Raw genomic sequence first — 14,775 nt, 5'->3', positions numbered from 1 at the left:
GAACCTTGTCTCCCTTAATGAGTAGGTGACCTCATTCTCTTTTTTAATGGTTGATCACTTATAATGGCCTTTTCTTTAGTATACTTGTCCAAAAGCATATCAAATGTGATTTTTTCCCTAGGGCTGCTCCTATGATCTTTTGCCATGTTGAGCTTCCAAGTCCCAATTTCTGGACGCTTCGGTTTCAACATTCGGGGATGGTCCTAGGGCTGATCGATCTAACCGGTCCCCTGCACCGGTCTGACTGGTTCGATCTGGCCAGCAGACTCGAGCGACTTTTGATCATATGCTATGGACGTCGCTTGCCCCCCGTGTCTAGAAGCTTTTACAGTAATTTTGAATTACTCTCTGCCGTCTGGAGTCTTTTCATATACCACCTCCCTTGTCAACTCTTTTTTCTTGAAATCGGGCTTTTCTTCCCCGATCACCACATTCTTGCCTTTAGTCGCTTCGGCTTGATGCGGCCGAACCAGTACCTTGGGATGTTGTATGTCCATTGTGTTGACAGGGAAAGGCGTCTTATCCACTTGCATTTCGTGGAACGTCGAACGGCTTTCGTTTATAACTGATTGAACCTGTCAATGAAACATATTGCAATCATTAGTCGCATGGGAAAAAGTATTATGAAACTTGCAATATGCTTTCCTTTTCAACTCTTCAAGTGGAGGCGTAGTATGAGATATTTTCAGATGTCCAAGTTTAAGCAATTTATCAAAAATATGATCACACTTGGAAACATCGAAAGTAAATTTTACTTCTTCTTGCCGACTCTTGTGGGTCAGCTTAAGAGACGCACAAGAATAAGATTTAGCTTTAGAAGGCCAAACAAATTCAGTAGCATAAACTTCATTATCAATGTCGCTCGAACTATCGGAATCATATTCAATAGCATGCATATTTGAACGACGAGATTTAAAGCTATCTCTTTCTTTAGCTAATCTAGCCTCTTGTACCATGGCTCTCACATGCACAATTGCAACATTAATAAATTCTTGGCCTTCCAACCTATCTCTAATAGATGACCTTAAACCCTTAAAGGCTAGATCGGCTAAATCTGATTCAGAACGTGACAAATTGAAACAATGGTTTTTAGTTTCCCTGAATCGTTTCATGTAATCAGAAACAGATTCATCTTTATTTTGCCTAACCGATGTCAAATCTGTCAATTTCAGTTGAAAACTCCCATTAAAGAAATGATCATGAAACTTTTGTTCTAACTAATCCCAAGAATCAATAGAACCAGGAGCCAACGAAGAAAACCAAGCAAAAGTCGTACCCATCAAAGACCAAGAAAACAATTGAACTTTTAAAGCATTATAAGTACTAGCTTCACCCAGCTGAGCAAGATATTGGTTGATATGTTCCCACGTAGTACGGTCATCCTCCCCATTGAATTTGAAAAAATCAGGTACACGCCAACTAGGAGGAAGAGGAACATAATCAAAACTAGAAGCATAAGGTTTTTGATATAGCTTAGAATTGCCAATATCGATCCCAAGTTTACTTTTTATGGTTTTAAAGCAACACTTCCCTGAACTTCAGATTTTCGTCCCACGTACTTGACGGTTTCTGCATTGTAGCTGCCGTATTTACTTCATTCACAGGAGGTATGCCTTTGGAGGACACACTAGTATTAGGAATAGGAGGCGATGTGTATCCGATCGTATGGGACGATGGTACAAAAGGTCCAACGTCATCAATATGGTTAGGAGCAACCAAACTAGGCATAACAGTGAGCGGTATCGGTGTTTCAGGAACAACAGTCAGCTGGCTAGCCTGACTGGCCTGACCGGTCTGATCGGTATCCCCCAACTTGTCGGACCGCCTCAGCTGTGATCGGCTTTGTTGATTGGCCTGGAGGCGGCGTTTATCCCAAAAAGAAGTCAGTCGGCATGCCATCTTTCTTGACGCCCATAAGATATTGCATCTTGACATATTCTTGGAGCGTCGCGATGTTTCGCCGCTCCTCCTCATTGAGATCCTCCACGGAAGCCTCGATGATGTTGTTCTTGTCGATCTCTGTATTAGATCCTATCTTGCTGAGGTTTTCCCGAATGGTTGTAGAAATCAGATCTGTCTTCCCCAGCAGAGTCGCCAAAATGTGTTGGCGCCTTTTCCGACCAACACACGAACGTGCTAGCTCCCGCGCAAATTAAGTGATCACCTCATCGGAGCTCCTGGTCCTGGTCGGTCAGACCGGTCAGGTAGACTTGTCAGGCCGGTCTGACACAGGGGCGCCGTGAAAGCCTATGTCTACCACCTCGGGAGGGACCCTGTCGGGGATGGTGAGCCTAGGGTTACTCTGAGATCGGCAGGCCACTCAGAACGTCCTCAATCGCCATCGAGAAGAAGAAGGAAAGCAAGGAAGTTGGAAAAGCTAGGGTTTGAAGATAAAAGTAAATAGATGTGTTTGTCGATTGGGTGATAGCCTTCAATCGGCCAGAGCCCTCTATAATTATAGGGTGGGAGGTCTTTGCCCGCAAGGAAATCCCGCTTCAACTACAATTCAACTAGGACTCCTAATTTTGTCTCAGACTCGGGGTGACCGGTCTGACCGGTCGGGGCCACCGGTCAGACCGGCGGGCACGTGCCGGATCGGCTACAGAAACCCAGACCGGTTAGACCGCCTGAAAGAACCGGTCTGCCCGGCTGGTCTCAGCTTGATCAGCTTGCTGCCACTTTTGGGCATCAACAGGGTCAGATCCACGTTTTTCCTAGAGTACCTCAGGGGGTGCTCCAAAAACATCACTTTCAGACTTCCTTGTGGAGTTGGGGTTATTTACCCACCTTTACCACTCGTTACACAATGTACCGGTTCGCTTCTAATTTTTTTTCTTTTCGCTCATGGTTCCCCTACTTGCCGAACCTCTCTGCCGCGGCCCCCTGCGGCGGCGATGGTCCGCGCCGCCCCGATCCCCTGCAGCGCCATGGCTAGCCCGCGCCACCCCCGCCCGCCGGCGCCGCGCTGTCCGCGCCGCCCCAGCTGGCCGCGGCATTGCCACCCCGGCCCATCGGTCGCGCCGCCTTGGTCCCTTGGATCTGGTAGCCTGCGGGTGCGCCGACCCGCACCATGGCCCCACCGAAGCTGCCCCCACGCCGTGGCCTCGCCGCCACCGCCGCCCCCACGCCGTGACCCTGCCGCCCCCACGCCGTGACCCTGCCGCCGCTGCCCCGCGCCGTGGCTGTGAGACCGTTGCCACCGAGTGGAGGAGATTGGTGGGGAGGCGACCAAGGTGAGCGCGAGCATAGGAAGAGGAGGGGAGAAGAGAGAAGAGAGAGGAAGAGGAGGGGAGAAGAGAGAAGATGATGACATGTGGGTCCATTTATAATGGGTGAAATTGACTATTCACAACAAGTCTTCGTATTTTTAGAGCTGGAGCACTGCAATCATCCAAACACGTACGTCAGCTCCATGTTTTTCTGGAGTTAGTGGAGTGGAGCTGGGAAAGTGTGGAGCTGGTGGAGTGGAGCTGATTTTTGTGAGGTGAAGTGCTACCAAACACCTTCTTAATTGCGCAAGGTTTTACAAGCCGTACGGGATCCCTATATTCTTTTGGTGTTTTAAAAAATATTGGGCCAACGTTTAAAAGACGAGAAACGTGACATGGTTCCACATTGCTTAGGACCAAGGGTATGATGCGCCGCCAAATTTGACATTCTATTACCAAGTTTCACTTTCTTGTCATTATTTTTTTTTTCATATTGCTTCTTCTACGAGTTTCAGGGAAAAAAAAGTTCATTCGTTTTAAATAGGCGGTTGGATGCTACAACCCACCATACAAGAGCCCTCACCCGAGATATGTTTCAAGATTCTCGGCAACCGAGATGAGTCATCGATGCACGCTGCCCACATCTACTTGTTACGTCTCTCACATTCGTCTCTTGCACAACAGTACGTCACCACTGCCAAGCAAACAAATACGAGTATACGACAATGGCTCACGTATAGTAATCCATAACTTTTTACTTAGCCAAAACCTCCGTTGTGCGGATACAGACGGAGCGCCCAAAGTCAGATCCGTTACAAGTCTACAGCACATGAGTACGGTGCTACTACAGGACAGCTACCGGTAACTCACTTTCCCCTCATCAACCCCGCCCCGGTCGTGGCGCGCATCGCGTGCCGGCATGCCGCCGGGGCGCACCCGGGCATGCGGTTCTGCACCGCGGCGGCATGCGGCGCATGGCCTCGGCAACGCCCTCTCGCCTGCATCGCATGCATGCTTGGCTTGCTCCCACCCCGACCCCGCGCTGCTTGACCCGAGGTCAAACACCCTGCGCCCTTCATAACTTCCGCTCCGTCTCCCCCCTCTCGTCACTGGAGGAGTGTATTCACTAACCACTGGCTGCTGCTCCATTTACTCCACCGTATCGACCCCCTGCTTCCCGCTCATAAAACTCGCCACCCCAAGCAGAGCGGGCAAGCGCCCGGCAACAAGCCAGCCAGGAACCGCCACTCCTCTCGCATGAATTAGCTTCAAGGACGAGCGAGAGAGAGAGAGAGAGAGGATAGCCATTCTTGTGCAGGCAAGAAACCAAAGAAAGGCGAAGGCTGCCTGCTTGTCGCCTGCTCCTCGGAGGTGCATGAGGAAGGGGGGAGCGGCTGTCGGGGCGGCGATGGTGGGGAGGGAGGCGGCGGTCGCGGCGGTGGCTGCGGAGCTGGAGGACTCGGCGGGGAAGGCGGCGGGGGCGGCGGCGCCCGCGCTGAGCCCGCTCAGCGAGACGCTGTGGCGGGACAGGGCGGCGGCGGGCGGGGTCCTCCTCGGTGACGTGTCGGCGCGACTGGCCTGGCGGGACCTCGCCGTCACCGTCGCGCTCGGCACCGGCGACACGCAGGCCGTGCTGCAGGGCCTCACGGGCCACGCCGAGCCGGGCACCATCACGGCGCTCATGGGGCCCTCCGGCTCCGGCAAGTCCACGCTCCTCGACGCGCTCGCCGGGCGGCTCGCCGCCAACGCCTTCCTCTCCGGGACCGTCCTCCTCAACGGACGCAAGGCCAACCTCTCCTTCGGCGCCGCGGTACGTCACCGACGTCGTCTAGCCTGCCCGCTGGCCTTCTCGATCTTGACACTGATTGACTCTGGCTTTTGTTTGCATATCAACATTCTTTTACCTTAAAATACAAGACTCTGCACGCATGCTGCACCTTTAAAAATTGTCCATCTCGATGCATCAAATGGCATTTTCTTGAGCACGTGATCTGCAGAGAGCTAGCTCTACAACTATGCACATGAAAACTGAAAAAAAAACCCACAGAAACTGTGTAATAAAATGTTTCAGCCTTGTCTTATTCGATGTTGATCTGATGGACAAACAGACTGTAGGTGTTTGGTTCCACGGATTAAAGTTTAGTTCCTATCACATTGAATGTTTAGATACTAATTAGAAGTATTAAATATAGACTAATTACAAAACTAATTGCAGAGATGGAGGCTAATTCGCGAGACGAATCTTTTAAGCCTGATTAATTTATTATTAGCACATATTTACTGTAGCATCACATTGTCAAATCATGGATTAATTAGACTTAATAAATTCGTCTCGTGAATTAACCTCCATCTATGCAATTGATTTTATAATTAGCTCATGTTTAGTCCTCCTAATTAGCATCTAAATATTTGATGTGACAGGGACTAAATCTTAATCCGTGGAACCAAACACCCGAAGTTTTTTCCCTTTCCAGAAACAACGTTTTTCCGTGTAAAAAAAATTGCGACTGCCCATGTGTCTCCCGCGAGTTTTGGAGTGGATTTGGACATGTCAAAAAGTACAACATTCTAGGCAACTAGCTATCAAGTGGCTGGTGTACTGCCTATTTGGCAGCACACACAGCATCACGCTTTCCTTGTTCTGAAGCACCCTGGTGGTGTCTCTTTCCCACAGCCACATCGGTGATCTTGAATTCTCTTTTGATCTTCCTGCATCACCTCACCTGAACACCCAACACTCTCAAGGAGAAAGAAGCGGGTCACTCACTTATCACTCTTCAGTCATCATAAGTCACCTGCCAAGTTCACTGCATCGGATTCGCATTCGCATCTGCTCGTTTTCAGAAGATGCCATGCCGAATCAGGGTATCTCGGCTCAACTCCACTAAACTCTTTCGGTTGGGGTTGGATCAGTAGCCGTCTCCAGTCAAGATCGGGCGATCTGCCTTCACTGCCGCTTGTCTGTTTTCGGATGGAATCATTCTGTTTTCAGGTGTGCGTTTGGTGACGGAGTTGAACACTCACTGGTTGGTGAGGAACACGCCAGTTATGTTTCCTGGAAAGGGGAATTGGGGTTGGGGTGTAGTTAACCTGTTTCCTCGGCACTCTTAAGCTCATGATCTGTTGAGACCTTCCTAGTCTTTTCATATCGTTTTTTGGCTATAGTTTAATTGAAAAGATACCACATATCCTCTAAAAAAAAGTTGATTTTCATATTTATTGTACCTTAATCGAAAAAAATAAAAAGCACCAATAACCACTAGCTAGCTCTAGTAACAAGAAAAATGTACAGATAAGTTCACAGCTGTACAAAAAAACTGACGGTCCCTAATTTCAATATGTGGCATGCTTCTGAACATTGGATCGATGTGGTTTAAACACATGGTCGAAATTCACAGTTTCACACCATGAATTTGCATCTTGTTACTGAACACTACCCTCAATCTGAAATTTCAGGCCTATGTGACGCAAGATGACAACCTTATCGGCACATTGACGGTTCGGGAGACGATCTCATACTCGGCGCGCCTCCGTCTCCCTGACAAGATGCCCTGGGAGGAGAAGCAGGCCCTGGTAGAGGGCACCATCATCGAGATGGGGCTGCAGGACTGTGCCGACACGGTCGTCGGCAACTGGCACCTGAGGGGCATCAGTGGTGGTGAAAAGAGGAGGGTCAGCATTGCCCTTGAGATACTGATGAGGCCCAGGCTGCTCTTCCTGGACGAGCCAACCAGTGGTCTCGATAGGCATGTACTACTACATTTCCCATGTTGATGTATCATGTCTGTTTTGGCCAAAGTGACAGATTTGCAAGAATTTTCTTTTTTGCAGCGCTTCAGCATTCTTCGTGACACAGACACTGCGTGGGCTGGCGAGGGACGGCCGGACGGTCATCGCGTCCGTGCATCAGCCGAGCAGTGAGGTGTTCACGCTCTTTGACTGTCTGTATCTTCTATCGGGAGGGAAAACTGTCTACTTTGGGAAGGCCTCTGAGGCTTGTGAGGTAACGATCTGAGATTGCTCTTGTTTTTAACTGTGTTTCTGCTATGCAAATGGGATCTTTGAACCATCTACTTTATCGTTCATTCTGCAGTTCTTCGCCCAAGCTGGTTTCCCGTGCCCACCAATGCGCAACCCCTCGGATCATTTTCTCAGGTGCATAAATTCGGATTTTGATAAGGTGAAGGCCACTCTGAAAGGATCAATGAAGACGAGAGTAAGTTTCAGAATTTTGTCAGCTCCCTAGTATTTGCTGTGCTATGTTGGTGTACATGCCTTGACTGAATCATGTCTCTCCTTTTGCATACGTAGTTTGAAAGGTCTGATGATCCGCTCGAGAAAATCACAACTTCGGAGGCAATGAGGAGGCTGATCAACTACTACCAGCACTCACAGTACCACATCAATGCGCAGCAGAAAGTAGATGAGATGGCCCGGGTTGTAAGTACTTGATTTTCTTGAGTGATTTGTGACAATTAAAACTCTGCTAGTCCATTCCAGTAGAATTAAGAGGATCCATGTGGATTGCCATCTCAGAAAGGAACAGTGCTGGACTCAGGAGGGAGCCAAGCTAGTTTCGCAATGCAGGCGTTCACACTCACGAAGCGATCATTCATCAACATGTCAAGGGATTTTGGATACTACTGGTTGAGGCTTATCATCTACATCGTCGTGACACTCTGCATTGGGACTATCTACCTAAATGTTGGCACTGGATACAGCTCCATTCTGGTAAAAGTTCTTTCTACAGTTGACACTTACATTGTTCTTCAGTTACATCTTAGGTCCTGAATTCAAAATCTGATGTTGGCGATCTGATAAATTTGATGAAAACAATTAGGCTCGGGGCGCATGTGCTTCCTTCGTATTTGGCTTTGTCACATTCATGTCGATTGGAGGGTTTCCATCGTTTGTCGAGGACATGAAGGTTTGTGGAACCACTGAAGAATCAATGACATTAGAAAAGTTCTTCAGGTCCTAACACTGCTAACTGAATTTTCCCATTTCAGGTCTTTCAAAGGGAGAGGCTCAATGGGCACTACGGTGTGCTGGCGTTTGTCATCAGCAACACGCTGTCAGCGATGCCGTTCCTGATCCTGATCACCTTCGTGTCGGGCACGCTGTGCTACTTCATGGTGCGCCTCCACCCGGGCTTCATGCACTACCTCTTCTTCGTCCTGGCCCTCTATGCCAGCGTCACTGTTGTCGAGAGCCTGATGATGGCCATTGCCAGCGTGATCCCCAACTTCCTCATGGGCATCATTATCGGCGCAGGGATTCAGGTAAACTGAACATCTCAACAGCTTGAACCTCTCCATCATTTGTTGGGCACTGTTAGGAAAAGGAACATGCTGTGCACCCGAATTTGGGATTAATTCTGACACTGTGCATGGAACCACACACCATAATGCTGATGCTTATATTCTCTTCTGATGATAACAACACACATTTAATGGGAAACAATCCTTGGAAATGGACAGGGCATATTCATGCTTGTATCAGGCTACTTCAGGCTTCCACATGATATCCCAAAGCCTTTCTGGAGGTACCCCATGTCATATATCAGCTTCCACTACTGGGCATTGCAGGTAAAAAAAAAAAAGGCCAGACTCATTTTTTCACAGTGATTAGCAGAAGTTACCAGTTAACTCAATTCAAAATCAAATACTACTAATCTATAACAAAGATCAGAATACTGAATGCGAAGCATGGACTGCGTTCTCGATCGATCTTGCAGGGCCAGTACCAGAACGATCTCAAGGGCCTGGTGTTCGACAACCAGGACGACGAGCTGCCCAAGATCCCCGGGGAGTACATCCTGGAGAACGTGTTCCAGATCGACGTGAACCGGTCCAAGTGGCTGGACCTGGCCGTGCTGTTCAGCATGATCGTCATCTACCGCCTCCTCTTCTTCGTCATGATCAAGATCAGCGAGGACGTGACCCCCTGGGTGCGCGGCTACATCGCGCGGCGGCGGGTGCAGAACCGGCGGCAGCGCAAGGTGGAGCTGGCCGCCCGGTCGCCGTCGCTCCGCGGGTACGTGGTGGACGTGGCCAGCCTGCCGGCCGACCACCCCTGAAGCAACGCCGTGCAGGAGACCTGAAGAATGTGGTGGGCGACACAAAAGGCGAAGCTAAACCTAAACTGTACCGTACTGTGATAAGAATGCGTGTTGTTATAGTAGCAACTGCATGCTTGAAGCTGTATTGGAGTGTTCTTTGATGGACTACTAAGATCGATGTATATCAGCAGCTGGATGCATGGTTTGGTCTCTTCTCTTTTTTTTCAACCATTGTTCATCATTTTCGGCCGCGTGCATCGAGATCTCAGGATACAGAATGGCACTATATCATGGTGAAATAATCTCTCGTGGACCCAAAGATACTGCGGTAGCAGTGTGTGGGGTGTGAAAAACAGTGCTATAAATGGCAACAATGCACAGGCAGCTCGTGTACTGAAGATTTTCGCCGGTGGATGGATGGATCACTTCAGGGCAGCATGCGCGTACTATTCACTGTTCACCGTAGGACAAGAACAGTGGAGGAAAGGACACGGCATGGTTATGGCCATTAAGGCCAAACTGTTTTGCCACCACCGCTAATTCATTGCCGCCGCTGATCCAAACCTGGCGCGGAATGGCTCTGTCACAGAGCGATCAAACAGCGATTAGCAGGAGCTAGCAGCCGGATCAGGGCAGGACGACGACGGGCTCATCGTTGTCTAGCTATTACTCCCACCTCTGATCTCTCCCAGCACGCCTGAGCTCATCGATGCCTGCTGCGGATCACATGGCGAAAGTTATTGCAGCGGCCAGCGAGCAGTAACTTGACGCGATCCTTTCGTTATCCCGCTGCTACCGCTGCAGCCGTATCGCGGATTCGCAGCAAGAAACTGCAGGTGACGCCAGAATCCACATGAACTCGGCAAGTTGGGCAAAGATTCGCAGATATTTTTTCGCGAGCAGGGTGCAGGGCGAAAAATATCTTGGTGCCATGGCTGGGGTGCTGGCCGAAGATTAGGTGCTGGGAGTTACTCCAGCAATGGCGCTAGTACTTTGGCTGCATTGACAAGCGAGGGAGAGGTGAGGTGAGATGCTGCCTACCGATGTGGCGATGTCTGATGAGCTCCCCTACGGCCCTACGCGGCAGGGCATTCCGGAATTCAATTTGCATCCCGTGGCCTTTGTTCCTTTGGTGCTCGCGCACGGCAGCATGGCATGTGGATCCATCGACAGGAGGCGGCCGGAGTTGGTATGCAATTTATTACTGGCATGCCGTCTTATTAGTCAGCTACTAAGGTACAGACGTACGGCACGGTCGGTGGCCTGTTGTTTTCTTCTGGGGTTGTCTGCGGTTTCCTTGGATTTTTCACTGACCGGCTGTAATTTTGTAGCACAAAACCTGCATGAGCTTTGATTTGCAAACATCAGATCAGGATTATCCAGTGACCAGAGAGACAGGAGATGATGGGGCAATGTTCTTCTACAGGGAGGGACAGAAGGAGAGCTGAAGGCCCAACAGGCATCGCCAAACTTGAGCTCAGCCTGTTCGTTTCAGCTTATCAGCTGGCTTATCAGCCACTAAACAGTATTTTTCTCTTACAACAAATCAGCCGTTTCAGCTTTTCAGCCGGCTTATAAGTCCAGCTAAAGTAAATAGCTGCAACTGTTGGCTGCCTAACAAGGGACACGCAACAGAAGCCAGCTTTGCATTGGATGCGCACGATTATGTTAAGAGGAAACTGAATCCCGTCCTGATTGGAAGAGGAGAAACATTCTCCAGATGAACAGGGAGTTGGGTCGCGTTCAGCCAGAGTTTGATTACTGATTGATTGAAACGATCGACAGACTCGGGACGAGATGAGACGGCCGGCCTGGCCGCGTGGAGGCCACTCACTGTTCATTGTTCAGGGAGTTGCAGTGATTGAGTAGACGAGCAGACAGCAGTGCTCATTGTTCAACCGGGCAAATGCCTCGGTCAGATGTTGACCCCAATTTATCGACGATGATTTCTTGTAAATTCAAATTTTAGCTGCAAAAACAAAAAGGAAGCCACACAATACAAAAAGAAGACGAAAAGAGTCGGTAATCAGTGCCCAGGCGGGCCGAAACTGCAAGTATGATTAATGGGCCGGCCTCCCGAGTGGCTGAGTCCACATCCAAACGAGCAAATAAACCCACCAAAAAAACCCACCCGAGAAGCGTGGGGGAAAAAAAAGAAACCCTAGCGATGCTGCAGATTCGCCTGAGCAAGATCGGCTCGTCGGACTCCGGCGCCGCCGCCACCGGCGCGGCAGCCGCGGGTGGCGCCTCCGCCGCGGCGGGGGTGGCTGCGGCGCTGGGCGGCGGCGTCCCGGAGTCGGTCACCGTTGCGTGCCCCGACCACCTGATCATAGCGGACCTCCCCGTCGCGAAGAGCCTCGGCGCCGTCACGACCTCCGCCGCCGCGGCCGCGCGCGCCATCGGACGCCGCTCCCGCCGCCCGCTCGGGGAGCGCGTCCACATCTGCTCCCGCTGCGAATTCCCCATCGCCATCTACGGCCGCCTCGTACGAACTCGTAAACCCTAGCGTTTTTTTTTCTGTTTCTGAAGCGGCTATGAAACCGCGAACTTCAGCCGCACGTATTGCTGCTAAGCTAAATTACAGGTTTACTCAACAGCGTGTGACGCTGTAGCCATTTCCCATTTATCACGGAGTCAGCAAATTTTGTGGTTTAGCAATTAACACAGGGACGCCACTAGCTCTAATCTTCCTCTGTCGGTAACATAACTGTAAAAAATGGAGCAGCAGATGTACATTGTCTTTGCGTTATGCTCCTTTTTTAGGGTTTTAGGATTCTGAGAGTTGGACCAAAACACCAAATGCATTTGTAGGATCTAATTGGGAAGGCAGACAAGGGAAGCTAAGATTTACTGTCCTAGTTTTAAGCTGTATTGGATTGAATGAAGGCAGTATTGCTGTCCTCTTACAGTGCTAGTGCATCTATTTGCTTAACGGATCACACACAGTTTGCTTTTAGTTGATACTTACATTAGCCTAATTTATATAATGTTAGATGAACTATTCATATATTTGCACCAGGAAATAAGCTTTTGGTATCGGTTGTTGGTGTGATTTTTTAAGCTTGAATTAGTTATATCTAGTTTGTTTGCCTTTTTTTTTCTGAAGTACTTCGTAAGCAAGTCAAACAACCTTGTTTACTGTTATGTTTCAATATTCCGTATTTTATGTCCCTGTGTTTCTACCTGTTCCCCGAATAACTGCTTACATGTGGCCATTCAATTCATAGTTCCTTTTCTAATATATGAAGTTGGGCCCTATAGTAGTGTAGTGACTTATTTTTTTTGGTTTCAGATCCCTTGTGAACATGCTTTTTGTTTAACCTGTGCAAGAAGTGATTCCAGCTGCTATCTGTAAGCATTCTAACTCCTAAACTTTTCCTAACTTGCTCTTGTCTCATTCTCACATTCATGGTATTTTGTTTTACTCAGTAGTTCACACCTTCACGGTTAGGGTAACATGCAGTAGTTCAGTGCTTTATCTACAAAAAATGATAGAGCTTGCTCTAGTAAATTTGTTTGTTATATGGACTGATTGTGATGTTGCTTTTCTTAAGATATTACAATTTATGTGCATATGCTTGCAATGGTGCAGTACTGTTAAAATCGTTTCTAGTTATTGCCATGCACACATATGAGATGTTCTGTATATTAGAACTGATAGATATGAATATTGGTTACAAATTGACATATCCTATACCTGTACCATTGACCACATAATCAAATATAGTGCAGGCAATTTCCTGGGAATGTTGTGCTTTCAATCCTTAATTAATATGGATAGCTGCTGTGTCTCTTATAGAGTTTAGCTTGGTCTAAGTCTGTCAATTTGAAACTTCTGTTCTGCTGCAGATGTGATGAGCGTATTCAGAAGATACAGAGTGTGAAAATGATGGAAGGGATTTTTATCTGTGCTGCACCGATGTGTCTCAAATCTTTCCTTAAGAAAGCAGATTTTGAGTCTCATGTGCCTGAAGCCCATGCTAACCTCCTACAAACTAATGTAGAGAAGGAAGAACGTAACGAGTCAGATGCTCCTAACATCTCCCGTGCTTCTGCAGGGGATACTCAAAGACAATCTCAAATGCCTGAAATGTCTACTGCACGAGCTCCTCCAAGGCCAGGCGTTTCACCCACTTCAACTCCTCACATGCAAGATCGTGAAGAACGCTCCCGTTACCACCAGTCCAGGGAGCAAACCCCACTAAGGCCTCCAATGCTTTCAAAACCGCCATCATTCCATGGTCGCCACTCGTATCCATCAGGGGACACTCAGGCCGAGAACAACCCACCTCAAGGATTTGACCGCTACAACTGGGCTTCTCAGTCACGCCAGGAGAGCCCTGGTGCGGCAACTCCACTTCGCCAAGAACCAGACCATAGTACTCAGGACAAGCAACAATTGATGGCTAATGCACCCTTTATGTTTCCACCAATTCCTCCTCATCAGGCAAACTTTATGATGCCCATGAATATGAATCAGCCTATGATCCCCAATGCGCCATTCAATTACCCTCTCCAGCAAGATGGAAACCCCCAGTATTTTGCTGCCCCGTTCCAGATGCAACTACAAGATACTGGGTCAGACCAAGGTTCCATGTCAGGCGTTCAACCTCCAGGCGGTCCTATGAGCTTCCCTGAGGGGCTTCAGCGCCCATGGGCTATGGGACTGATGGGTGGTCCATTTCAGTCAATGGCCCTTGGGCAGGGAATGGCTGATGGTGCAGGTGATCCTCAGGGTGGTGGCGGTATGGCCTTCATGCAGGCTGGTTTTGGGGGCATTCCAGATGGCTCCATGAATCCAGGCATGTCAGATCGAGGCGATGGAAGGGGTGTTCTAGCACAGATGCCTATGCAAATGCAAATGCAAATGCAAATGCAGATGTCACTTCCCCCACCTCCACCTACACAGCCTCCATCAGGCTCACAGCAATCTTTTAACAGGACTTGATGTTTTTTGGACGAACTTAAGGTTATATTGCCAAAATTGCATATTAATCCCTGCTGAGAAAATTGTAAGTTTGTCGTTTTGGCATGTAACTTATGAGAATTGGATGGCTCAGTTCTATCCCCTCGGTGCCTGCCCAGCTGTTGGTGGATAGAAGCTTGTATTATGCTATAACTGGTCCTGTTTGAATGAAATGTTTGCAATTTCTGAAAATTTAGTTCTGGATTGTTTACTGTGTGCCATTGTACAGTCAGTGAAATACTGCTATTTTAAAACAAAATGATGCTGTGATAGAAGTTTCAACTTGCGGCTAATGGTAATGTGATCCAATGTCTGCACGCTGATCTGCCCATTGTTTGGGGTACTTCAGTTTAGTTGCATGTTTCGCCGCGTACAGTACATGCCAAAAACAAGGCAGCAAGGTGATTGTGTAAATAAAATAATAAAACAACAAAGGGCTCAATTTGCTTAAATGTTGCTGAACTGAGCAGAGCACGTACAGTACATGCCCGTTTGTGCACAATTTCTAACGTGTGAGAACTGAGAACGCATAACGCCCC

The 14,775-nt window shown here is 48.6% G+C and overlaps 2 protein-coding genes across 2 annotated transcripts; both read left to right on the top strand.

Moving 5' to 3' along the window:
• The first annotated feature begins 4,326 nt into the window (after positions 1 to 4,326).
• LOC101783503 (ABC transporter G family member 11-like) lies at positions 4,327 to 9,498 on the top strand. The gene is made up of 10 exons (XM_004982689.4): positions 4,327 to 5,019; positions 6,666 to 6,955; positions 7,041 to 7,212; positions 7,303 to 7,425; positions 7,521 to 7,649; positions 7,746 to 7,940; positions 8,050 to 8,136; positions 8,219 to 8,491; positions 8,690 to 8,797; positions 8,947 to 9,498. The coding sequence occupies exons 1-10, from the start codon at positions 4,585 to 4,587 to the stop codon at positions 9,286 to 9,288; spliced, it is 2,154 nt and encodes a 717-aa protein (XP_004982746.1). The 5' UTR covers positions 4,327 to 4,584; the 3' UTR covers positions 9,289 to 9,498.
• A 1,895-nt stretch (positions 9,499 to 11,393) lies between these two features.
• LOC101783099 (E3 ubiquitin-protein ligase ZNF645) lies at positions 11,394 to 14,432 on the top strand. Its single transcript, XM_004982688.2, has 3 exons — positions 11,394 to 11,755; positions 12,563 to 12,621; positions 13,120 to 14,432. The coding sequence occupies exons 1-3, from the start codon at positions 11,438 to 11,440 to the stop codon at positions 14,216 to 14,218; spliced, it is 1,476 nt and encodes a 491-aa protein (XP_004982745.1). The 5' UTR covers positions 11,394 to 11,437; the 3' UTR covers positions 14,219 to 14,432.
• The last annotated feature ends 343 nt before the right edge of the window (positions 14,433 to 14,775 follow it).

The sequence above is a fragment of the Setaria italica genome, chromosome IX (assembly GCF_000263155.2).
Source record: "Setaria italica strain Yugu1 chromosome IX, Setaria_italica_v2.0, whole genome shotgun sequence".
NCBI lineage: Eukaryota > Viridiplantae > Streptophyta > Magnoliopsida > Poales > Poaceae > Setaria > Setaria italica.
Note: the sequence above shows the minus strand (reverse complement) of the source record. Positions and strands in the feature narration are given on the sequence as shown.